The following is a 27,359-nucleotide window of genomic DNA, read 5'->3' on the forward strand; positions in this document are numbered from 1 at the left end:
TGCCGTCTAAGGGCCCGAAGATCACGGGCACCCAGTATGGTTTTCCGGCCTTGACCCTTATGCACAGAGATTCTTCCAGATTCTCTGAATCTTTTGATGATATTATGCACTGTAGATGATATGTTCAAACTCTTTGCAATTTTACACTGTCGAACTCCTTTCTGATATTGCTCCACTATTTGTCAGTGCAGAATTAGGGGGATTGGTGATCCTCTTCCCATCTTTACTTCTGAGAGCCGCTGCCACTCCGAGATGCTCTTTTTATACCCAGTCATGTTAATGACCTATTGCCAATTGACCTAATGAGTTGCAATTTGGTCCTCCAGCTGTTCCTTTTTTGTACCTTTAACTTTTCCAGCCTCTTATTGCCCCTGTCCCAACTTTTTTGAGATGTGTTGCTGTCATGAACTTTCAAAATGTCTCACTTTCGACATTTGATATGTTGTCTATGTTCTCTTGTGAATACAATATCAGTTTCTGAGATTTGTAAATTATTGCATTCCGTTTTTATTTACAATTTGTACTTTGTCCCAACTTTTTTGGAATCGGGGTTGTAAATAGAGCTATCGCAGGGCTACAATAAACAACCAAGTTTAATTAGTCAAGCCTTTTGATATTGAAGATAATAAGTGTTAAATGTGATTTTTAGCTTGCGTACCCTGATTGTAAAACAACCCTTATATATTTACTTACTACTCACCTGATTATTTCTTCATTCATTTATTTTAAGGCTAATTTTGTCCGCAAACCTAAATTTCCTGTTATGAATTAGGAGTATTTCAGTATCGTGATACAAGAGAGGATGTACGCAGTGGGAACACGTGCATGCTGAAGTGCGTGTTGTGAATGTGATAACATGCGAGTACTGACCCAGTTCGCCGCTGAGAGGAGGAGAGCTGCTTTCTTCATGCTCGTTGGCCATGGAGCGAGTGATTCTGCCTTTTCGGTGGCCACGGCTGTTAGCTGTACGACGTCCTTTAATGGCGACAGGAGGATCTTTATCTTCACCGTCCTCTCCTGACGTGTCATCTCTGCAGAGAGAGCACGAAAAAGAGACGCGTTTTGGCCAGATGTTTCGGACTATAGAATAATTCAGCATCTTGCACAAACTGATCGTGCATCGAGGCTAAAATATACCGCTCACACATTTCACGTTTATTTTTTTTTCTCAGACTTAAATACTGTACATTTGATTTCCTCATGACTGGAAGTCTAGTCCATAACCCTCCAGATCTGGTATCGCTGATGCTAAACAAGCATCATCACGCCATTACACAAACTTCACCAGGCTATTACGCAAACGCACCAAGACCTACACTGACGCACCGAAACCACTGGCAGACTTTGTGGTCTCTCTCACTTTTGGCCAGAAAGACTGAGGTTTTGGAATTACTCACTGCAAAACAGCTGAGTTCCTGTTAACACTTGCAATACAGCAGCTATAAACAGCTGGTCCTTTATCAGCAACCTTTTTTTTTTTTAAATCTCGCTTGAGAAAAAAAAAGATTGTTTGGAAGAAACTGGAAACTCCTTTGGCATAAAACCGTTACAAAGCGCTGATGCTAGAGACTCCTTCCATAAATAAACGTCTCCTTAGAGCAGTGTTTCGCAAAGCGTGGTCCGCGAGAGACCTCAAGTGGTCCGCGAAGTGATCTACAAATGTAGTCAGCGTTTTCAAGATAAGCTAGCGTATGCTTTGTAACATTATTAGAAAGCTAAATTTATCCAATCTTGTTTTTAACGGCAATCAAACGGGCCTGTAATTTCATCATTATTATTTAAAAAGCGTTCTGCATCTGAATTTGCACCACATAAAACTTGTAGTGTGCACGTGCTCTTATTCCGCCTCTAGGCAACAGTCACCTCACAAATCTCTGCCTCACAGGCAAACAGACCTGAAAACAAGCAAACGAAAATTCTGAACATATAATAGGCTAATCCTAACTAGCTCATGTTCGTGGCGATTTCCACGATTTCCAGCTTGGAACCAGATATTAAATCATTGATGCTTGGGATGCATCAGCACTAGTCTGGTTAATGCGACAAAGCTCTACGAGCTATTGGTCTGGCCAAGATATTAAGCCCAACCGTTTCTCAGAGCCCGTGGTTGACCCGCCTCCCTGAAATGCCTCAGTTTGCTACTGGTTGAAGCCAGAAAAGGCTGTGACGAAGCTTAAACCAATCACATCACTCTTTCCTCTGACGTATGCGACGAGACGGGGCGAACTGGTAGATTAAACTCTTACCGAAGCCGGTCGGGAGCAAGGCGAAAACGTCCTTCCTTTCAATAAATACCTCCAGGGCTGCTCTTTGCTCCGTTTTCAATGAGAACTTGCTCCATGTTCGTAATGTTTCTAGTGAATGAAGCGCTTCTGGCATAGATTCTGTAAACAATCTATGGCTTCCGGTCGCAGTTCTACTACGTCACTGCCTTGAACACGCCTCTACCCAGGGCCGTTGGAGATGCTCAAAGTTGATTGGCTCCCGATTTTTCGGGAGCTTGGAAGAGCTGTAGATAGCTTGCCTGGCCAGACTAAGCTCGCAACAGGCCCTCGTGTTGCGTCACGTTTAGGATGGGCGGGCCCAGGCTACATCAGCACCACTCCTCACATTCAGAAAAAAGAGTCAGTTTTGAGCAGAAGACAAGTAAAGGCCAATTTACAGTATGCGGACAACGCAGTCCTCGCAGATGGTGTCGCAGATGGCGTCTGCGTAGCCCCCCCCACCTTCGCAGACGCTCTGCACGCACCTCCCAAAAATTGTGACCACCGCAGAAGCCTCGCAGACAAGAGGGCTCCGATTGGTCCACTCTACATCCGCTGTACACGCACTTCCGCTTCCCTACTTTCCCGGTCTGGTTTGTTTTCACGACTGCCATTTTTAAAAACACGAGCGAAGATGGAGCAGCACGAAGAGTGGTTGATCGAGGAAGTGAGGAAGTACGGACATCTATACGACTCCAGTTCTAGTCATTATAAGTAACCGGAGGATAAACACTCCACTAACCACACCCACCAACTACTCCTAGCGATTTCGCGCCCCCTTGCGTTGTGGCGGTGAATAACATCGCGCACGCCTATTACTCCCCGCTCAACGATAAATTACAACTGTCTGCGAAAAGCCATCTGCGAAAGCCTTGTCGCAAGAGCATGCAGAGGCCCTTAGTGTAATCTGTTAAATCTAAAATTTGTTTTGTTCATTCATGTTCCTCCTAATTTTGAACTATAGACCCCTTCGCAGTAAACGTCATTCATACGCAAGAGGAAATTGCGTGCGCAGCCTGGACTCAAAAAAGACTCCGCGACGGTCAGACTGACTTTTGGCGACGGTAGAGACGAGAAGAAAGATTTGGAAGAAATGCCTAGTTGTTGTGTTGTCGGGTGTCAGAATCGTAGCAGCGATGGGGTTAAAATGTACAGAATTCCAGCAGGATCTCACCCATTCCAAAAAAATCGCCGACGTCTATGGCTACAAGCCATCAAACGTGTAGACGGATGAAAGCACCATCAAAAATATGTAGTGGAAGTTCATTATGTCCGACTAAGTATTTTTAAGTTCGTTTCTTAGACAAGGATTTTAAGATCGTTACCTTGTTAACAGTTTCAGCGTGAATCTTCCGCCTTCCTCAGAACTGTCACCAGATGTCAGGTGGAAGAAAACAGATACCAGCCTTGGATTTTAGAGGCAGTGGAGATACGCAAGCGGGCACAAAGGACGATAAACCGGGATGAGGGAGCGTATGCGCTGTCGCACACCTGGAGCGCCGTCCTGGGGGAGCGACCTGACAGCAGGAGGCGTGAACTACCTGTCAAATTGGGCGGGACGTTCACGCCTCCGTAACGTAAAATCGGCTGATAAGGCACGTCACCACCTGACATCTGGTGACAGTTCTGAGGAAGGCGGAAGATTCACGCTGAAACTGTTAACAAGGTAACGATCTTAAAATCCTTGTCTAAGAAACGAACTTAAAAATACATAACACCATCAAAAATGCGCGGGTTTGCAGCGCCCACTTCATCACAGGTAAGGTCAGGCTATTTATTAAATCTTTTTTATTCTTTCTAGTCTTCGTTTATTGATGTAGCAAAATACTTTGGTAACGTTTGTCTGATTAGCTGGGTCATGCACTACGTTCAGACTGCAACCTGAAACGACCCATATCCGATTTGTTGTGAAATCCGATTTTTTTGTTAGGCCGTTCACATTACCAATTATATGAGACTTGTATGCGATCTCCAATATGAACGGAAAACGACCCAAAAGTGTCCCGCATGCGCAAATTGACACGTAATAAGCACATCTACGTAATACGTTAAAAAAAAGCGCACTCTTCAAGTTTGCAAGTAAAGCATGGAGATGAGGCGAGACCTGGCGATGTGGTTTTTGTGGCGGCGGCGGAACTCGCACAATAATCTGATTAATGTGGGCAGCAGACTAATGAGACCGAAGGTGTCAAATTACTGGAAATTTCCAGAACAATCTTATAATCTTGTAATACAGGATGGTTTAAGTTATAAATCAGTTATAGAAACTGTTTTATTTAATCAGGCTAACAGATCAACATCCAGGTCCCTACCAAATCCACCATTAGCTTGATCAATTCTATAAAAGTCTATTTAAATTCCAGGGATGGCAACAGGAAAATTTTATTTCAGCTGAAACTCCAAACGGGGGGTTCCTTTTTAGCCTCTTCTACCCATTTTCTAGCCATTTTACATGTATATTGTGTGAAAAATACATGATAAAAATAAGTAAGTATCTAAAGTTATTGACCGGCACAACGCAAGGGGGCGCGAAGTCGCTAGGAGTAGTTGGTGGGTGTGGTTAGTGGAGTGTTTATCCTCCGGTTACTTATAATGAGTAGAACTTTTTTTTTTTTTTTTTATAATGACTAGAACTGGAGTCGTATAGATGTCCGTACTTCCTCGATCAACCGCTCTTCATGCTGCTCCATCTTCGCTCGTGTTTTTAAAAATGCCGGTCGTGAAAACAAAACAAACCGGGAAAGTAGGGAAGCGGAAGTGCGTGTACAGTGGATGTAGAGTGGACCAATCAGAGCCCTCTTGTTCATTGTTACACTCGATATAGAAGCTTCCGTTGTTCGCGAGACATGTGGTTTCGATACGATTTGACACTAATCTCGGTAGCAGCAATAAAAGTTAGGTACCTAACCCCCCTTAAAACTTTTCTCGACAGATTTAGACGTTCCACAAAAATGATAAAATTGAAATTCAAAACGGCGGATTTCCGCCATTCGGCGGAAAATTGCCATCCCTGAAATTCTGAAAACTGTACAAATGTTGTTGTTTTCCACCAAAGAGGCGGGATTAGCCAACGCAGAATAGTGACGTTTGTCTCTTGTTGATGACGTGTAGGTCGCATGAATGCGACCTGTCCGGTCAGACTGCAGTCGCATGTGAAAATAACGGATATGCATCGGAATTAGGACCACATATCCAAGCATGTGAAAAAATCGGATCTGTGTCGTTCAGATTGTCAATAACAAATCGGATCCAGGTCGCATATGGGCAAAAAAATCTGATACGGGTCGTCGTTTCAGGGTGCAGTCTGAACGTAGTCATAGTTACACAATGTAATGAATATTGTTAGCATGTTAACTTAGCTTTGCATGCAATTTTGTTTGTAGGAGATTACTGACCCTGCCATACATGTGCAACTGGCTGTCAAAACGTAGCCTTCCAGCTCGCTGTATACCACCCAGGCTTCATACATAGCAACCTTCTGACCTTGACGCTGACTTGGTAAGATTTTTGACTTCAGAGCACCGAAGTTTTCATCGATTTCAGTGTAAAACACGTTCTGTGCATGCCCGCACATAATCATATGCATCTAAAGACTTGTAGGCACGAAGTTTTTCGTGGGTGTACACTGAAGTCTTGTCAATAAGGTACGAGTATATATCTGGCCATTGTATACCAGGGAACTTACTAACATCGTCCGTCCACTCTTTAATTAAATACGGATCCGGTAGGCGATGTCCACTTGTTAGAGTTAACTTAGTTATGTAGCATTCTCGATCTTGTAACGACAATTGTTTGGCATAATCTGACAGCTCATAATGCCGGTCTATGGGCAGCGCCATTGTTTGAGCCCAGGCTGCGCGCACATCCTAGCAACGGTCGGTTTGTTTACAAACATGCGAAGGGGTCTATAGATATGAAATGTTCTGATTAACTGTTTGCTGAATTTTAAACCTCCATACTTTTGCCTTTAAAAACCACGGAGGATATGGAATGGATAGGCCTTTTTTTTTTTCCGTTTCCGGTTGAGAGTACGTCGTGCGCGTTCTGGCTGCCGCTTCTCACCGGAGCTCTTATTTTATTTCTTTTACTATTTCTTTTTCCTCTGTGTTTGTGTAGTTTGGTGTTTGAGTGTTTTGTCCGCCGGTTGTGGTGTAGCTCCGGACCCAGTTTTGGGCGTCGGTTCCCTCCAGGCCTTGGTTCGCTGTGGGTGATGCCTGCACTCCCAGCTGTGGACTGCAGCGAGCCTGTTGCTCAATTTACATCGTGGTTGTCCAGCGCTCTGTGCTTTAACGCTTGGCGTGATGTTCCGAGCGATGTTGCTCGGTGGCGTCGCGGCGGCTGTGCAGGCGGTTTGGGACACACCAGCGCTCTGCGTGGCAGAGCTTCTCTGCTCGCTGTGTGGATCCATGGCGTGGTGTTCGAGTGATGTTGCTGACGGCGTCACGGCGGCGGTGCTGGAGATGTGGGACTTGTTTTTGTGCACCTTTTGGTGGGACTGTGGCTGCTACACCACGGGAATTACATCCTGACCCCTACTTGGTGGACTTTTTACTTTTTATTATATTTTTATTTATTTGAATTACTTTTACTATTAGAATCTGAATACCGTGCACAGATCAATCAAGCAGTGACCTGGTGCACAGACCATAGCCTACTACTTAACACATCAAAAACAAAAGAGCTTATTGTCGATTTTAGACGCCAGCCATCTCCCAAACTCCTGTGTACATTCAAGGTGAACCCATCTCCATCACTGACTCATTCAAACTCCTCGGCACTCATATCAGCAATGATCTCAAATGGAAAATAAATGCAGACCATATCTATAAAAAAAAAGCTCAGCAAAGACTCTTCTATCTCCGACAGCTTAAGAAATTCAGAGTGAAACCTCATCTCCTGGTCCGTTTCTACACAGCCATTGTTGAAAGCATTCTTTCCTCATCTATCACAGTCTGGTTCAGTAGTCTTGACACACTCTCCCGGAAGAAACTGCAGCGCATAATCAACAGAGCCTCAAAAATCATTGGCTCTCCCCTTCCATCCTTGGAATCACTACATCACAAAAGAACAGTATGCAGAGCCCACAAAATCGTCTCAGACCCCACTCACCCTGCACACTATGGATTTCAGCTTCTGCCCTCTGGAAGGCGCTACAGGTCAATTGCCACCAAAACAACACGCTTTAAAAACAGTTTTATCCCTACTGCCATAGAACTTTTGAACTCTTGCAGATAAACATTGATCATGGACTGAAAATTGTTTGATGTTGGAATCTGTGTCTATTTGTATGTATGATATTCATGTTGTGTCCCTAATCCTTATATGTTGGAACCTGTACGAAGGAAGGAAGGAAGGAAGGAAGGAAGGAAGGACCTAACTATCTTTTCTTTCCTTGTCTATAATTGTAAAGCGTCCTTGGGTTTTTTGAAAGGCACTATATAAATTTAACTTATTTTAATGTATTTAGTTAACCATAATTTTTTCAATTAAAAACACCCAATAGTGCACATCTCTGTATGGTCTATGTGTGTGTGTGTGTGTGTGTGTGTGTGGCGGGGGGTGTTGACAGGTGGTCCCTGAAATTTTTTTTTGGGACAAAGTGGTCCTTGGTCTGAACAGAAGTTTGAGAAACACTGCCTTAGTGAATACACCATGGAAGCAGCCATGGCCTGAAGTTTAGAGGTGCAGCCTTGGGCACAAAGGGTCACTGGTTCGATTCCTGGGACCAGTAGAAAAATGTGGGTGGAGTTGAGCCAATGAACAGCATCTTTCCCCTCCCTGAAGTGCCCTTGAACAAGGCACCTAATTCCCAAATGCTCCCTGGGCGCTGTAGCATAGCTGCCCACTGCTCTGGGTACGCGTGTGCGCGCTCATTACTCACTGCTTGAGATGGGTTAAACGCAGAGGCGTGTCCATGTGACAAATAAAGGCTTCTTCTTTATCAATAACTCTATGTTTTCCTTTGTTAAACAGCAGCAGTTGTTTTTTTTTTAAAATCCTTTCACGATTACAGCAGCCATTTTGCCTTCCACTAAGCTGCGAGTGCATCCACCGGCGGAGAAAGTGGCGCACCGTCGTTTATCTTCCACATCCCTGCATCCATCTTGCAGTGAAAGACGCTAAATATAGGAGCTCCAGCTGGGCCTGTGGCCTTCTGCAGACCGAGAGTGGAGCTCAGAGGACCACGTTATACACTCTGCTGCAAACTGGAGTGCCAAATACTGGGACATCCACTTGGGCAGCTCCATTCAGGCCGGCACCATGATCCTATGGAACAGTTATACTAACCGTTTGCTACGGATGAATCTCTGGTGAACGTTAATAAAGGACGACTCAACACGGTGCACCTTATGAAATACAGTGCAGGCTGTAATAGCTGATTTGATGGTAAAGGAGGTTGGATTAGATGATTAGAGGAAACCTTTATCCATCTGGACCTTACACGGAGAATCGATTAGGCTCACTTGTGCTGCAGGAACCTTCCGAGGAAGCAAAAGTCCCAGAATAAAAAGAAGACATAAAAAACATTCCGTGTTGGACTGTTAAGGGAGAATAAAATCAGCTACAAGGTGGTGCGACAAAACAGAGCCACTCTTATTAAATCTGCGCTAGCGAAAACTGCTCTCAGGATCCTTCTACTTTCTTCTTCTTCTTCTCCTGCTAATGTTTTTAGGACACCATTTCTCCCTCAGTTTTCAACCAATCACCAAATTTCACATGAATACCTCTGGGCTGAATTACGTTGCTCTGACTTTTGGTGCTGATCTGGATCACTGACCCAGAATGAGTCATGAAAAACAGGATTTAAAACCAATCACTTACACTACCGTTCAAAAGTTTGGGGTCACTTTGAAATGTCCTTATTTTTGAAAGAAAAGCACTGTTCTTTTCAATGAAGCTCACTTTAAACTAATCAGAAATCCACTCTATACATTGCTAATGTGGTAAATGACTATTCTAGCTGCAAATGTCTGGTTTTTGGTGCAATATCTCCATAGGTGTATAGAGGCCCATTTCCAGCAACTCTCACTCCAGTGTTCTAATGGTACAATGTGTTTGCTCATTGCCTCAGAAGGCTAATGGATGATTAGAAAACCCTTGTACAATCATGTTAGCACAGCTGAAAACAGTTTAGCTCTTTAGAGAAGCTATAAAACTGACCTTCCTTTGAGCAGATTGAGTTTCTGGAGCATCACATTTGTGGGGTCGATTAAATGCTCAAAATGGCCAGAAAAATGTCTTGACTATATTTTCTATTCATTTTACAACTTATGGTGGTAAATAAAAGTGTGACTTTTCATGGAAAACACAAAATTGTCTGGGTGACCCCAAACTTTTGAACAGTAGTGTATAACTCTGTCAATTTTCATGACTTTTTTTTCAATCAATCAATCAGGTTTTTTTTTTTTTTTTTTTTTAAATCAGGGAAGCAGGGTGCAACTTTTCCGCACCAAGCATCATTTTCTATCTATCTCTTACCGTCCCGGATCTATAGCTTATGGTGACCAGACGTCCCGGTTTGTAACAGCTAGCGCAAATTACCCTGACTTGATTCACATTCTCTATCTAGTAATCAAACTTGCTTTTTCAAACTTGGCCTCTGAATACCAGAGTCGGCACTCGGGACAGATTCGGGGCTTGTTTTAGGTTCACGGAGGAACTCCTTCCGAGCCGTGGCTCGGTTACGCAAATCCGTACAGTCGCTGTTCTACATCATTTTCCTTTCCTTGAGCTTTTTTGCAAAAAAATACATATATATTCACACCAGGTGGTGTAGTGGTTAGCGCTGTCGCCTCACAGCAAGAAGGTCCTGGGTTCGAGCCCTGTGGCCGGTGAGGGCCTTTCTGTTTGCATGTTCTCCCCGTGTCCGCGTGGGTTTCCTCCGGGTGCTCCGGTTTCCCCCACAGTCCAAAGAGATGCAGGTTAGGTTAACTGGTGACTCTAAATTGAGCGTAGGTGTGAATGTGAGTGTGAATGGTTGTCTGTGTGTCAGCTCTGTGATGACCTGGCGACTTGTCCAGGGTGTACCCCGCCTTTCTCCCGTAGTCAGCTGGGATAGGCTCCAGCTCGCCTGCGACCCTGTAGAACAGGATAAAGCAGCTACAGATAATGAGATGAGATATTCACGCCATGCAATTCCAGCACAAGATGTGCATTTTGTATTTTCCACAATGCACTCACTCAACAAAGGCGATCGTAAAAGTAGAAACCGTAACTGCGTGATTCTGTACCACTCAAACATTCACACTTCACCACCCGCAGCAGGACTCAGCGTGAAAGCGATCCATTTATATTAGTGCTGTCAAAAATGTCGCGTTATTAACGCGTTAACTTGACTCAATTTTAACGGCGATAATTTTTTTATCGCGAGATTAACGCTCTGTGACATGATGTAGGTTTTTCATAAGCTTTTGAAACTGCCAGGAACTTGGAACAGAGACTTTGCTTAGAAAACCGATAGCAGCTAGACTGTAATGCCCCACACAGCCAGAGTCCTCTGCCCTCCCCCAAAGAACCAGCGCGGGCAGGGCGCGCTAGTAGAGATGGGATTTATGGCTCTTTGATGGGATCCGCATCTTTGTGATCCGTTCTTTGAAAAGAGCTATTCAAAAGACTGGCTCATTTTTTTAAATATTTATTCAGTTTTAAGAAGACAGCGTCTAAAGAAGCCAGATCCCTCTGAACTGTAAACTCAATGCTATCCCAGAAATCCTTCCTGTAATATGCAAATTTGGCCGCCTCTGATTGGACAGCGCGACGCATCAACAGGCAGAAAGTGTAAAAGTACAAAATGTCTTAAGTGAGCTGAAACAGTAAAGATCAGATTCAATGCAATATTTATCAACGAACAACTTAAAGTTAATATAATAGTGTACTTTATATTATAATCAAGCATGTCAAGCCTACCGTCACTGTGTAACCTGTCTCTCTGATTAGAGCTGTAGACTAACTCAAGCAGCAGATCACTTCACTCATGGTTCTTTTGCTAGCCCCGGTGCTCGGCTTAGGTTTTACTTTGCAGTGGCTGTGTCAAGACGTGTTATGCTTTGCAATAAAAAAAACATTGGTACAAAGCAAGTCCATTCACATTTTTATGCTGATAAGAGAATTACAATGTTTTTTCATGTGACAAAAATGTGCGATTAAATTGCGATTAATCGCGAGTTAACTATGACAGTCGCGACATTAATCGCGATTAAATATTTTAATCGCTTGACAGCACTAATTTATATATTAAAAAATAAATAAATAAATAAAGCTCCTGGAATGAAAGGAATTGCCATCAGTGGAATTCTGTACACCGAGGGTCATATCTGATCACACAACTCACTTCATGCCATCCTCCTTGTCATCCCCGTCGTTCTTGTCCTCGTCTCGCTCTCCCTCCTTCTCCGCCTCCTTGTCCTCTTTCTCGTCCTGGTTGCTGCGGTTCACCTGTTGCTGCTGCTGCTGCTGTTGTTGCTGCTGCTGCTGTTGCTGCTGTTGTTGCTGCTGCTGCTGCTGCTGGTTATTCTGTATGTCAGAACACCACAACTTTAACACACACACACTCGACACGTTATTCCCCCCACCATTAACGAGGATAAACCTACACACCCTTAAATTTGCTGCGTGATGCAATTTAACCACCTACTTCCTCTGTGCCAGAGTTCAGACTAGACAAAGATGCATCAGCTTTCTAGTGCATACCATCAGAACAGCACACTTCCTCTCTCCAACATATTCTCTCTCTCTTTCAGTTCCACACACACTCTTTTGACCTTTTGTACTGAGAAAAGTGCGACACGAGTGGGTTAAAAAAAAAAAGTTTTAAATACACAATCCTGAAGAGAGAAGCTCGGTCTGCATCAGCCCAGCTCTCGCTTCTTTAATTTGGGATTTTCTGCTTCCTTAAGTCAGGGAATGCTGTCAGCTTTGAAGGATGGGGGGGGAAAACAGATAAAGGAGGGACGGCAGAAAAGAAAGAGCACAAAGAATCTGAGGATCGATGAATTAGGGCACATTTTTCCATTCAACCTCTGAGGTTTTCAGCTTGACAGTAGAGCGCTGAGGAGTGCCTCGAATAACACTACAGCAACACACACACTTCCCGTTATACATCTGCGCGCACAGTTTCTCATGCACAGTTACAGAAGCACTCGACCGTACGAAAAACACCAGTGATCATCTGTCTCGCTCTCAGCATGTGTGTGTGTGTAAAAGATTTTCTAAGCGCAGCTCCATAACACTGACGTGATATTTAATGACCTGAGCAGCTCTTAAGGCCTCTGCATGCTCTTGCGACAAGGCTTTCGCAGACAGTTGTAATTTATCGTTGAGCGGGGAGTAATAGGCGTGCGCGATGTTATTCACCGCTACAACGCAAGGGGGCGCGAAATCGCTAGGAGTAGTTGGTGGGTGTGGTTAGTGGAGTGTTTATCCTCCGGTTACTTATAATGACTAGAACTGGAGTCGTATAGATGTCCGTACTTCCTCACTTCCTCGATCAACCGCTCTTCGTGCTGCTCCATCTTCGCTCGTGTTTTTAAAAATGCCGGTCGTGAAAACAAACCAAACCGGGAAAGTAGGGAAGCGGAAGTGTGTGGACAGCGGATGTAGAGTGGACCAATCAGAGCCCTCTTGTCTGCGACGCTGTCTGCGGTGGTCACAATTTTTAGGAGGTGCGCGCAGAGCGTCTGCGAAGGTGGGGGGGCTACGCAGACGCTATCTGCGACACCGTCTGCGAGGACTGCGTTGTCAGCATAAATTGGCCTTTACAGCCACTTGCTCACCTGTTACAGCTTTTTAACGTTACCCAACATCTAACACAAGACCCAACGTACAGAGCGCAAACACAACCCAAAATCTTCATTTATAAATTTCACACGCATTTTTTTTTTTTAAACGCAGAACCACATCGTTCACATCAAGGTGTGTTAAATCGACAACTAACTATGCAGGTAGCGTGAGTCCGAGTTAACGCGTGGCCTGATCTCGTCATGTGATGCGTTTTAAAAACCGCCGAAGAACATACATTTCAAAAACATGAGATTAAAAAAAAATAAAGATCTCAGAACTCAGAGATTTACAGAATAACGACTTGTTTGTTCTACAGGCCGGTAAGTCATACAAATAAAATTTAAACCATTAAAAAAAAAAAAAAATTTGGCTGAGAAGTATGAGAGAAGGGGCGGGGCTAGAAAGGTTCTCGTAAAAACCTTTCGTTAATTTTTCAGATAAAAGTACAAGCTTTGTAAATCAGTGGAGCATGGAGGAAACACGGAAGTAAATAAGGATGCAAGTCTGTAAGTCTGAACATAAGCAAGTAAACACGTAAATGAGGTATACATGTACGCAAGTCAATAAGTAAGCGACTGCCCAAGCAAGTACGCACGTGCACGGGTAAATAATTAAGCATGCAAGTAAATTAGTGCTGTCAAGCGATTAAAATATTTAATCGCGATTAATGTCGCGACGGTCATAGTTAACTCGCGATTAATCGCAATTTAATCGCACATTTCTGTCACATGAAAAACCATTGTAATTCTCTTATCAGCGTAGAAAAGTGAATGGGCTTGCTCACCGTTCGAACTACGGGGGTACTCGAGGGATCCGAGATCCCCTGAAACAGACATGAGATCCCTTGAAAACATGATTTGGGAAATGTTGGGGGGGTCTCTAAAATATTGGCAAAATGATGTTTATTGACATAGCAATCGTGTGTAATGGGAAGCATTTGCATATCCGAAGTGAGCGCGTGATGGAGAGCTGTGCTCTGAGACAAGCGCAAGCACCCCCCCCCAAGGGAAAAAAAGGGACCCCCCCGAAAATATCGGCATAGTGCGAACACTGGTTGTACCAACGTGGTTTTTTTTTTTTTTATTATTGCAGAGCATAACGCGTCTTGTCACAGCCACTGCAAAGTGGGGCTGGAGCCGCCGATGGGAAAACGAAACCTAAGCCGAGCACCGTGGCTCTTCGGGGGAGGGCAGAGGACTCTGGCTGTGCGGGGCGCGGCATTACAGTCTAGCTGCTATCGTTTTTCTAAGCAAAGTCTCTGTTCCAAGTTCCTGGCAGTTTCAAAAGCTTATGAAAAACCTACATGTCACAGAGCGTTAATCTCGCGATAAAAAAAATTATCGCCGTTAAAATTGAGTCAAGTTAACGCGTTAATAACGCGACATTTTTGACAGCACTAAAGTAAATATGTAAGCATGTATGTAGACGAGTAAAAAGCTCAGGAAATACCCAAGTGCATAAATAAAAATACCTAAGAAAAATAAGTATGCAAATGTGTCAGTAAACAAGTCAATAAATAACTACAATTGTAAACGTGTAAGTAAGTATGATAGACGGATGAAAGGAAGTGCATGCTGGGTAACGTAGTTTAAACAGGTGCTGCACCTGGCTGCGGCCCCGACGCCGGTTGTTCCTGCGGACGATGTTCTTGTAGTTCTCGTTCTTCTTGGTCAGATAGTAGAAGAGGACGCACTCGGCCACGGTCTGCGCGTACACACATGAAAATAAACCCAAAAAAAAAAAAAAACATTGCTTATGTCATGTAGATGCACAGTAGATTTCTCTGGAGTATAAGAATCACTGCTTAAAGTGCCATTCCACCATTGGATGTATTTTTTTGGCATAAAATACAATATATTTTATGACAACATGACTAGACAGAGAAATCTTTTAGCTTCAAAATGATATATCAAACATAATTTTTTTGACAACGACAAGTATATTAATTTTGCGACCAAAGTCACCTACCCTTTTAATTTCCGCGCGGTAGTGAAACATGATGTCATCGGCAGGTTCCCCTTCTTGTGTACCACGTCACGTGTGACGTGGCACAGATTATCAGCAATGGCGGATAGAACGCGATTGTCAGCTTCGGAAAAGAAGCGAAGGAAAATAGCGAGTGATGCCCAAAGGAGACGGTCGATGGTGAATATCAGCACAGCAATCGACAAGTGGAAATCGCGTTCTATCCGCCATTGCTGATAATCTGTGCCACAAGAAGGGGAACCTGCCGATGACATCACGTTTCACTACCGCGCGGAAATTAAAAGGGTAGGTGACTTTGGTCGCAAAATTAATATACTTGTCGTTGTCAAAAAATTATGTTCGATATATCATTTTGAAGCTAAAAGATTTCTCTGTCTAGTCATGTTGTCATAAAATATATTGTATTTTATGCCAAAGAATACATCCAATGGTGGAATGGCACTTTAACTCCTGTCTCACAAAAACTCTATAAAGTCCGTGAAGAGATTAGGATTGAAATCAGTGTGCAGTGCAAATCAATACACTACTGTAACAACAGCTACGAGTCCTGACTCTCACAACACTGTACAAACCACAGCAGTGTGTGTGTGTGCGTGAGTGAGAGAGAGAGTGAGGGGGAGAGAGAGAGAGAGAGAGAGAGAGAGAGAGAGAGAGAGAGAGAGAGCAGGATGGTGTAGTTACAATAAACAGATTAAATAAAAATAAATAAGTAGTAAAAGGGCAGGTGTACCTTCCTTTCCAGAAAGGAGGCTATCAGGCCAAAGTTCTTAGGGTGCTGGATAAATCTGGAGCGGGCGCATGAGAGAGAGAGAGAGAGAGAGAGACACGGGGGGGATAAGAAAGAATATGTGAGAGAGAGGGAACAAGAGAGAAGGAGAGAGGGAATAAAAGTGAAAGAGAGAGAGAGGGGACAGGAAGAGGGAATGAGAGAGGGGGAGAGAGAGAGAGAGAGAAAATGAAAAATTATACTTCAGTGCATAGACAGTTTTTTTTTTTTTTTTAACACAAGGAGAATTGTTTACGGATTTGTCCCGTAATTTTCTGTAATTCTTTCTCACTAAATAAAAGACAGAACTGCTCATTTATACACAACAATCTCTCAGAAAACACCGACTGCAACCTCTGTTCTCTTTACACACACACACACACACACACACACACACACTTCAGGCTGGAAGCTGTGGTTGTATCCTCCATACTCTGTGTGTAATTTATTTATAATAAAAAAAAAAAAAAAACCACACACACGTGTAATCTGAACGATCTGCGTGCGCACAACAATGAAAACAACTTGCTCTTGAGGGAGGAGTGCTGATATCTCTAGTTTTTCCAGAAATCTGATTGCTAAATGACTCAGATTTTCCCCCATAATCAGATAACCACATGTTTTTGTGCTTTTATCAGATTTTGTACATGTAAACACACACACACACAGGTGAGAGCGAGAGAGACAGGAATGTATACGAACTTCTCTCGGAAGGTGTCTTTCTCCTGGTCGCTCCACATGTTCATCACCTGTCTGTCTTTGTAGATCTTCATGGGGTCATCCATCAAACCGTTCATGTTAATAAACTTTATCCTCTGCTGCTCGGCGTCAAACAGCATCGGCGGGATCACAGCCAACTGACGCATCTGTTTCTCAGAGTTCTAGACAGACAGACAGAGAGAGAGAGAGAGAGAGAGAGAGGTTCCGTTGGCAAGTAAGAATGAGTCAAACAGAGAATTCGGAAAAGGGTGAAGTGTCACACACCCTCTGTGTGTGTGTGTGTGTGTGTGTGTGTGTATAGGAAGTGCATTAGCCACAAAACCTCCCAAGTTGTGAAAGCATCTAGTGGTGTTTAAAAAAAAAAAAAAAAAGTGTTCACGTCTAGACCAGGCATCAAACACACAATATATAAAGCCTCGGTCACAACCGGCCGTACGTGCTCCTATGGCCAGTCTACGTGCAAAAAACGCAAGAAACGCACGGAGGGCGCGCGTGTGACGTGCTGATTTTCGAGCCGCAGAGGTTCTTTGTCATGTCAAACAAACTCTACAGGCGCTTACGTTTTTTTCAGGTTGCAAGACAAACTTATGGCCAACGTGCGTCTTTCTCCACAAAAAAAAAAAAAAAAAGCCACAGCAATTTGGGAAACGGCAAAAATCGCACGGCCAAAAAATCGTACGTCCAGTTGTGACCTAGGCTTAACACATACTTAATAACTGCATATTAATAAGAATTTTTTTTTTTTTTTTGGGGGGGGGGGAGGATACAAACAGCACAATACCGCTTTTTATTTTCCCGATACCACAATCTCAAGTATCAGCTAATATCGATATTACTGAGATTTAAAATGATTTTTGTATCATTTAAACGATAGGAAACACGCAGCTACAAATAAAATGCAACTTTTACACAAAAATGTAAGAAATATAATGAAATCTACACAGATTTATTTATATATAAAACATTTTGAGGGGGGAATAAATAAATAAAAAAAAATACACATTTCCAAATCTAATGCCAATCTGTTACAGGATTGAATGAAATTCATTCTCTCTTATCTTCCTCCGAAATCCGATTCATGTTTGTGGTATTGGCCTGATACCCCTCCTGCTGCGCTCTCTCTCTCTCTCTCTCTCGCTGTCCATTTAAAGGGCCTCGTTTTTTTTTTTTAAATTAATAAATTGAGAAATTTTAAAAACTAGACAGACTACTTCAATGCAACCTTAAAATAAAAGTGAAAATAAAAACATTTTGAAAGAATTACATTTTTTCAGCTAAACGTAGCGCACAAGACTGTACAGTGGAGAGGGTTTTTTTTTTTTTTAAATCCCCCACCCAAATGAAGTTTGGCGGATACAGAAACGGGTTCCGTTTGGTCAAGTTTTCGTTTTGTATCTTTAGAACTACTGAAGATATCTTCATGAAACTTTGTACACACATCAAGCAACATGTGAACTTGTGCCTTTTGCTATTTTGGATTTTTTTTTTTGGGGGGGGGGGGGGTATTTTTCAAATTTTTACACTTTAAAAAAAAAAAAAAGATTTTGACTTCGTTTCTAACACTACGTTCAGACTGCAACCTGAAACGACCCATATCCGATTTGTTGTGAAATCCGATTTTTTTTGTTAGGCCGTTCACATTACCAATTATATGAGACTTGTATGCGATCTCCAATATGAACGGAAAACAACCCAAAAGTGTCCCGCATGCGCAAATTGACACGTAATAAGCACATCTACGTAATACGTAAACCAAAAAAAAAGCGCACTCTTCAAGTTTAATGATTTTCTTTTTTTGTTTGTTTGTTTAATTATCTGGTTCGTGTTAAAGTGTGAGGTCTCGTGTGTGTTTTTGTTTCTGAACTGAAATGAAAACGTGTAGCCTGGTAACGAGGGTTGACTCCTAAATGTCTCTCTAATTTCTATATAAGTGCACTACATGTTACTGGGAAGTAATGGATTTTTAAACTCTATATAGTGCACTCGAGCTTCAGTAGGCAGTCATTTGGGATACGGCCGCTGTATTACCAAACTCTTAATTCAGGCTTAACAATTTGCACGTATTTATTTCGGCATATTAATAAACTTTTTCTACATTTTTATAAATATTTATTTAGATTGTTTATAGCCAGCTGAATTCTGCAACTTCTCTCAGCGCTGGCTCAAGGTGCACAAACACCAGTGCAGTTTGCTATGGAGATGAGGCGAGACCTGGCGATGTGGTACAGGATGGTTTAAGTTATAAATCAGTTATAGAAACTGTTTTATTTAATCAGGCTAACAGATCAACATCCAGGTCCCTACCAAATCCACCATTAGCTTGATCAATTCTATAAAAGTCTATTTAAATTCTGAAAACTGTACAAATCTTGTTGTTTTCCACCAAAGAGGCGGGATTAGCCAACGCAGAATAGTGACGTTTGTCTCTTGTTGATGACGTGTAGGTCGCATGAATGCGACCTGTCCGGTCAGACTGCAGTCGCATGTGAAAATATCGGATATGCATCGGAATTAGGACCACATATCCAAGCATGTGAAAAAATCGGATCTGTGTCGTTCAGATTGTCAATAACAAATCGGATCCAGGTCGCATATGGGCAAAAAAAAAAAATCGGATATGGGTCGTTTCAGGGTGCAGTCTGAACGTAGTCTAAGAGAAATGTTGGTTTCCGGAGCACATATCCAAAACTATTCATGATACGGATTTGAAACTTGGTACACATTTTAACAAGGTGATGTAGATGTGCCTTTTCATACTAAGAAATTTTAATTTTTCATGTTTCCATGGAAACAAACTTCAGACTTCGTCTCTCAGGTTAGTCTTAGGGGTCGGTTGTGTTTCCGGAGCAGAACTTGAAAACTATGAGTGGTGCGGTCTTGAAAGTTGGTACATGTGTTGATTAAGTAATGTATATATGTGCCTTTTGATACTAAGAAATGTGAGAAATGTTAATTTTTAGCTCACCAAAGGTCCGGTGGGGTTATGCCATGGGCTGCTGAGGTCAGTGTAAAGAGGTAGGGTTGGTTTCCTGCAGCAGAACTTGAAAAAATGTGACAAATAATATCTTGAAAGTTGGTATACAGGGCGGGGGATATAGATGACTCTCTTCTTGTTTCTTTTTGGTTTGAGTGTACTGTACAGCTTATGGAAACGAGTTCAGACAGGATCAGTATGAATGCACATGGCTTCAGTGGTAAAAGGAACCGAGAGGTAAAAGGGTGTGTGTGTGCGCGTGTGCATGTGTATGTGTACGTGTGCGCGCTCACGCGCGTGCGTGCGCATACACACCTCTTGTTCTGAAATGCCGTCGATGATCTCGGACACTTCGTGTTCGCTGCGTGCTGCAGAGGCCAGACTACCACGCTGACCTACCCTGCTGTAGGAAACACACATTATACACACACACACACACACGTTATACACTCGATAAACAAACACACTACAATCCCCACAATCCCTGGCACTCTTACTTCTGCATGCGCTCCTGCAGCTCCCTCTGTTTGCGGATCTCGGGGAACTGTTTCTCGTAGTACTCGCGTACTTTGCTCTCTTTGGCCCGACGCCGAGGGTTGTTCTCGATGCGCTCCACCTTCTTCTCCCAAGCCTCCATCAGCTGGTCATAGCGCTGACAAAACTTCTGCTCCTACACACACACACACACACACACACGTTTCAATTACACACACGTCTCCATGAGCCGAATCACTGTGACCGTACTAACCAACTTACCCATTGCTTACGAGCGTGGTTTCTCCTCTTGAAGTAGAGAATGAGCTTCTTCCTCATCACCTGGTTTCTACAAAGACAAGACGAGGATTCAGTTAAACATGTCCACACACACACACGACCGTAACCATTTTGTTGCCATGGCGACCTTGCATCCCTGCATTCGTTCTTGACGAGAGGTGCATTAACACACCAGGCTGTCTCGGTACAAACACAATTAATTAAAATCAGTCATGTTACTGAGGAGACGAGTGAAGAACATCTACGGCTTTAAAAGCTCTAAAGGCCAATTTATGCTGACGACGCAGTCCTCGCAGACGGCGCCGCAGATGGCGTCTGCGTAGCCCCCCCACCTTCGCAGACGCTCTGCGCGCACCTCCCAAAAATTGTGACCACCGCAGAAGCCTCGCAGACAGCGTCGCAGACAAGAGGGCTCTGATTGGTCCACTCTACATCCGCTGTCCGTGCACTTCCGCTTCCCTACTTTCCCGGTTTGGTTTGTTTTCACGACCGCCGTTTTTAAAAACACGAGCGAAGATGGAGCAGCACGAAGAGCGGTTGATCGAGGAAGTACGGACATCTATACGACTCCAGTTCTAGTCATTATAAGTAACCGGAGGATAAACACTCCACTAACCACACCCACCAACTACTCCTAGCGACTTCGCGCTCCCTTGCGTTGCGGCGGTGAAGAACATCGCGCACGCCTATTACTCCCCGCTCAACGATAAATTACAACCGTCTGCGAAAAGCTATCTGCGAAAGCCTTGTCGCAAGAGCATGCAGAGGCCCTAACACTTCGGATTCCTTCAGGACGCTTTCCAGAAAACTTCACATCCTTCTTTACTCCAGAGCACGCGTTTGTCGTTTATTTATGATTATTCTTCAATTACATGACTCGTCCCATCCGCCACACTTATGTGTTAGTGTGTGGCAGCAGACTTGTACAGTGTGTGTCACTTTCACAAGAAAGTCAGATAAAAAATTAAATCAGCTTTTACTCAAGACAGACGTCATTACCTAACCACCTCCATCACTTCCTGTGTGCGAGTAAACAGCGATCAGTAATTAATTACCTCCGTCAAGGAGGTTATGTTTTCAGTAGTGTTGGTTGGTTTGTCTGTCTGTTAGAAACATTATGGAAAAAGTTATGAACGGATTGCTCTGAAATGTTTTCCAGAGGTGTGACTGGCCACAAGTAACAATCTAATAAATTTTGGCGGTGATCCGGATCACCTTCTGGATCCCGGATTTTTTTTAAAGGATTCTTGGCGGAGGTCTGCGCTCTCCGAGTGCTTTTCTAATGAGTGACTCAGTTTGGCAGCTCAGACACTCGACTCAAAACGATACCAAAAGAGACATGATCGGGAGAGATATTAATATTAAACCGGACTGAAAAGGCACTGAAAGGACATTTCATTCTGGCAGTGTAAAAGTCACAGTTACTCCTGCATCATGACCTTTCAGCCAGAAATGCGACTAGAATCCGAGACCTGACAGACACACAGCTCAAGTCTGAATCCTCATCTCCTCTAAACAAACAGTATTTTAGGACATAGCTGGCGCAAAAAAAAAAGACCTCAATTTCCTCTCTTTAATCAGCCGAACCCCTTCATTTGTTTGATGCAGCTTTACTCCTCTGCTTGGGTCAGCTGATTGTTGGGACATGTGTGTGGACAAATTACACAACACCACTCATAACATGGTTAAAGGATCCGTCTTCTGTCTCCCAGTTTCTTTTTTAACTGTCATTTATCAACCATTATAAACACGACAGGGCAGTGGGCATGTCTTCGACCGAAGACTGGACTCGTGCGTGGTTCAACGGTTCAGGAAGGCGGACCCAGCAAAGCGTTTGTGGAGCGCGATTAGAGCACGATGCAACACGTACAGGGTTCCCGTTGGCGCTCATCACTGACGAACATAATCCATCAGTGATGATGAGAAAATTACTAGCAGTCATCACACTGACGAATTTGTGTCATCATTATCATAAGTCATTTTTTATAGAAATCCCTCTACAAATCTCTCCGTTTGCAGAAATCTAACCAGGAAGCCAGAGTGCAAACAATGAGCATGTGCTTGTGACCAATAAAAATTGACTACACATAATGACCAAACTTTTGACCAATCGCAGTGCGTCTTAATCGGCTTGGTGTGGTGGTGTAATTATCTCTGCGTGAACCGAACAATGGCGCAGTCCAAGCTGAGAAAGGTTTTTTTGAGCGGTCTTCAAGCACTGAAGATGATTTAAGGGCCGAAACAGTGTCAGGAATACAGGGGTCAGCCCTGACCGTCCCGTGTCAGGAATACAGGGGTCAGTTTAACCCTTGTGTGGTGTTCATATTTTTGTAACTCAGCCAGCGTTCGTGGGTCTGGTAGACCCGCTGTATTTTGGTGTTTTAAATTCAACACAAACAATTTTACATTAAATACTCAACAGATGTCTACTTCACCCCAATTACAAGCAATATACAAGCAGCATATATGGTTTAAAAAAAATTAAAATTGGTCCCACAGACCCAAACACCATACAATATAAGTAAGTAAATAAGGGCGGCACGGTGGTGTAGTGGTTAGCGCTGTCGCCTCACAGCAAGAAGGTCCGGGTTCGAGCCTCGTGGCCGGCGAGGGCCTTTCTGTGTGGAGTTTGCATGTTCTCCCCGTGTCCGCGTGGGTTTCCTCCGGGTGCTCCGGTTTCCCCCACAGTCCAAAGACATGCAGGTTAGGTTAACTGGTGACTCTAAATTGAGCGTAGGTGTGAATGTGAGTGTGAATGGTTGTCTGTGTCTATGTGTCAGCCCTGTGATGACCTGGCGACTTGTCCAGGGTGTACCCCGCCTTTCGCCCGTAGTCAGCTGGGATAGGCTCCAGCTTGCCTGCGACCCTGTAGAACAGGATAAAGCGGCTACAGATAATGAGATGAGATGAATAAATAAATACATGTTATTTACCAGCTGGGAGGTCCGTATGGTGAAATACCGTGACCGAGGTCTTGAAAGTACTGAGCGAGGCCCTCTGGGCCGAGGTCAGTATTCAAGGCCGAGGTCATGGTGTTTCACCATACGGACCGACCTTAAGCTGGTAAATAATATATTTATTTTTTTCTTTACCAAATTCTAACAGAAAACGAGAGCGCCCGAAAGGGAAAACCGAGCCGAGCCGCCATTTTGAATCCTCATTCACGGCTGTAATGCAAATGGCTTCCTCCTCGGTATACAAGTGCACTTCCATGGCAGGAAAAAAAACTACATTTTGCCACCTATGTAGTCCCCTATTTATACAAATAGGAGTCATTCAGGATTCAGCCATGTTTTTGCTCGGCGTTAGCAACAGTTAGCGGTTTTTAGCTTTCTCCTGAAATGTTTTCTTTTATTTCTTCTTCCTCAGGGTAGTAAAACTCGCTTTCGCTGTGAACACTGTCGTTATCGCTATCCATGATGTAAAATTAATGCTATTCTCCTGAGAAATGCTGGCAAAAATTTATAAGATTTTTGATAATCTTATAAATAAATCTTATTTAAAAAAAAAATGTTGACAAAAAATTGCTACCATGTTTGTTGTTGTGAACGAGCGAGTCGCCAGAGGTCCGTAACCGGGGTCCGTACCGTAGGACACGGAGCCGCTCACCAGCCAATCAGTGCGCAGGATTTGGACCGCAAAAAAAAAAAATAATAATAATCATAATTTTAAAAACCCTCCCCCGCCAAAGTGCAAGTGCTGTCAGCCAGCAAGCGACTGAAGGGAGCCATGTTTCAGGGCTATAGCCCCTAATTATTAAAAAAAAAAACTAAGAGATTCATAGAAAACAAATGACTTGGATGTCATCTGGGATTCTGAATGTTGCAATGTAATATAATAATGTAGTCATGGTCATCTTCGACCCTGAAGGATAATCATCATAATAAACGCAATATGGCAATTAGCTCATATCAGCACATCATCATCATCCTGATTTATCAGCCCGGTCCTAGTTTGGATAATGATATAGATTAAAATGATCAGGATCTCTCAGGACAGCATCACACACAAGTGCTATCTGCCCTCTTCCTCATACATGAGCTCACAGATGCTGACGATTGGCCTGTGTTGCTGAGATTAAACAGGGAGAGAGTAAGTATGCATGCTATCCCTCTCACCCAGAGAGCACAGCCAATTATATGGAATACCTTGTGTCTTCACACCAGTTTAACTCTAAAGACAAAATCCAGATAGAATTAGCCATAATAATAATAATAATAAATCATTTCTTCACTTCTGATATTGTTTCAGTACTGTTCAACACCACACACTGATGTCCTCAGAGGAACCCAAGCACCTGCTCTCACCTTCACTACCAGGTTACGCAGAACATCACAGGCACAGTGTGCCCATCCGTATCACATCAATCGCCACATAAAACCCATTAGCGAATCGTGCCAGAATGCAAAGTCGTCGTCAAATTGGGTCCGATACTGTGCAACATTTCTGATCAGTACTGAATCAGATCTTATGTTTTACCCCCATAGGAAGTGCAGAACTAACTCACTCTTTTTTTTTTTTTTTTATAAAAAGATGGAAAAGGACTACTGCGCTATTATACACAAGTCTAATAAACATACACTCACCACACAGGAGAGAGATGAGGAGTAATATTTCCCACAAGCACACAGTGCTCAGGTTAATAAAAGACTCGGGGAACAAAATGTCCATTTGTGTCTGATCAAAGCACGGAACTGCTGAGGTACTCTCTGTTTCTTTCTCCGTCTCAAACACACACACACTCTCCCTCTAATCACTGTGAGAAAATAACAATACTCCAACAGGAGCTGGAAAAGGATGAATAAAAAGTTATGACCTTCACAGCGTGGGTGGAATATTTTCAGAGCCGGATCCACAACAACTCCTACTTATCTAAAACCTGGTTTTCATGAGTTGTTATTTTTATTGACCAAGAGGTACTGAGAAGGATTCAGAAGACAAGATCGACTGAGAGCTGCTGCTCACTTACGTATCCCCCCCACCCCACCCCGCTCTCGCTTAGATCAGAATGCAAGCAATCGAAGGAACAGGACACTTATTATGAATGTTGACTTCAACAAATAATGAACCCTGAAACAAGTAAGCAAAGAGCCGTGTCTCTCGCCAGGGATTTCAAACAGCATCCCGGGAAACTGTCGTTCTGAAATAGCTTTTTGCTCCTTGAAACAGCGTCAAAATCCACCCAATGTGTCCCATAAACACATTCAGTCAGTAAACAGGAAGTCGATGATGTGTGACAGACCTGAAAACGGTATACACGGTATAGAACCCCAAGCTGAAGCTCGGTACCAAATATCAAACAGTTGTGATTTGTAGTTGCTGAGAAAAATGTTACGAAAATTTTGTAAATCCACGCTGTGTGTTTTGTAAACACATTCAGTCGGTAAACAGGAAGTGGATGTGCGACAGACCTGAAAACGGTATACACGGTATAGAACCCCAAGCTGAAGTTTGATACCAAGTGGCTATGATTTGTGGTTGCTGAGAAAAAAAAAAAAGGTGTTTCAGACAGACAGGCTATAAACCTTAGCCTGGCAAGCCAGACTAAATGTGAATATTTAGTCTGGTCTCGGTCGTAGACATTTCCGAAGGGGGTGGGAGGAACAACCCGCTGTCTTTCAAACTGTCACTGTGCGTATAGGCCAACGCTCTGACCAATCAGCGCAACAGTGACTGTGACGTAGTCAGAGCGACAGAAAGCAGTGGGGGAGGCCTTGAAATAAATAATTTTTCAAAATGCGTATTAATTAATAAACAGGTTCTAGATATTAAGAAGTTTGGAGATAATGACCACAAGTTTGGAGTCTGTACCACATACACTTTTTTTTTTCAAGTGTTTTTCAAGGGTTTGCTTAAACTGTTTGAGAGTTTTTATTTAGTGGTGTTTGGTGAAATAATTTCCCTTAAATTTAAAATAACGGGAAAATAAGAAACAATCAAAAAGTAATGTTTCAAAGCTGTTTATTAATTCTTCGTACTGCACAAACTAGCCCCATCCTTTTGGCTACGAGCGGAGCCAGCTGGTAGATCAGACTTTTACCATAGCCGGTCGGCAAAACGGCAAAAACGTCCTTTTTGAAAAGGAATGAGCGGAGAGCCTCTTCCTGCTCATGTTTCAACGAAAACTCCAAGTCTGATTCTTCTAAAACTGATTCCAAAGCGTAGTCAAACGCGCGCTGTTCACTAGCCGTAGCCATCTTTCCTGCTGTGCTTTCTCCAGCGTCGCGCAGCTTTGTCGTCACTCCTGCAAAAGCCCGCCCAAAGAATCCAAACAAAAACCTTGGGTTGTGATTGGCGGGCACAATTTGATGCCCGGGGTGTTTTGTTGATATGGTGCGAGGCTAGACCCACTCGCAGGCAAAAAATATTTTTGGCCGCTAGGCGGGTGGGTCTAGTTTACTAGGCTATATAAACCTACCTTTCTCTTAAAAATCTAAGACAGTTAACGAGTTACGCCAAAAGAAAACAATACAAGTTTGCTCCTGGAAAATTTTCTGTGATGTTTATTAAGCCTAGGTCACAACCGGCCAGACATGTTCCTACGGCCAGTCTACGTGCAAAAAACGCAAGAAACGCACGGAGGGTGCGCGTGTGACGTGCTGATTTTCGAGCCGCAGAGGTTCATCATGTCAAACAAACTCTACGGGCGCTTACGTTTTTTTCAGGTTGCAAGACAAACTTACGGCCAACGTGCGTCTTTCTACACGAACAAAAAAAAAAAAAAACCGCAGCGATTTGGGAAATGCCAAAAAAATCGTACATCCGGTTGTGACCTAGGCTTTAGGCATGTAACGATTCACCCAATTTACCATTTAATTTGATTCACAATATTAGGTTCACGACTCAATTTTTTTCCATGAGATTTTAAAAAAAGAAACATTTATTTTCCTGTTCTTTATCAAATTAAATATTCATTTTTTGGATTTCATTTTCTTAATAACCAACAATAATCATGTACCCACATTTGTAAAGTTTGGAGTAAAATATAACAGCATGCTAATGAAAATATTCTTTTTATTAATCGTGATAAAAAGTTAACAAAAATAGTCCTTTTCTTCATAAATCTTTATGAACATTTGTACTCCCTCCATTTTCT

General features: G+C 43.1%; 1 protein-coding gene across 5 annotated transcripts in view; it reads right to left on the reverse strand.

Annotated features, from left to right (window-relative positions):
* The window catches only part of ncor2 (nuclear receptor corepressor 2), a 249,351-nt gene that overhangs the window by 104,389 nt on the left and 117,603 nt on the right, over window positions 1–27,359 (reverse strand). For 2 of the 5 annotated variants that reach the window (XM_060931245.1, XM_060931243.1), the window contains exons 9-17: window positions 20,246–20,312; window positions 19,987–20,159; window positions 19,805–19,892; window positions 19,481–19,555; window positions 16,498–16,676; window positions 15,760–15,814; window positions 14,649–14,747; window positions 11,596–11,777; window positions 871–1,031 (exon numbers count right to left, since the gene is read on the reverse strand). In XM_060931245.1, coding sequence (XP_060787228.1) covers window positions 871–1,031; window positions 11,596–11,777; window positions 14,649–14,747; window positions 15,760–15,814; window positions 16,498–16,676; window positions 19,481–19,555; window positions 19,805–19,892; window positions 19,987–20,159; window positions 20,246–20,312 — 1,079 coding nt within the window. The remainder of the gene's footprint in view (window positions 1–870; window positions 1,032–11,595; window positions 11,778–14,648; window positions 14,748–15,759; window positions 15,815–16,497; window positions 16,677–19,480; window positions 19,556–19,804; window positions 19,893–19,986; window positions 20,160–20,245; window positions 20,313–27,359) is intronic. The other 3 variants (XM_060931244.1, XM_060931247.1, XM_060931246.1) reach the window with 3 other exon arrangements.

This window comes from Neoarius graeffei, chromosome 10 (genome assembly GCF_027579695.1).
Source record: "Neoarius graeffei isolate fNeoGra1 chromosome 10, fNeoGra1.pri, whole genome shotgun sequence".
Taxonomy (NCBI): domain Eukaryota; kingdom Metazoa; phylum Chordata; class Actinopteri; order Siluriformes; family Ariidae; genus Neoarius; species Neoarius graeffei.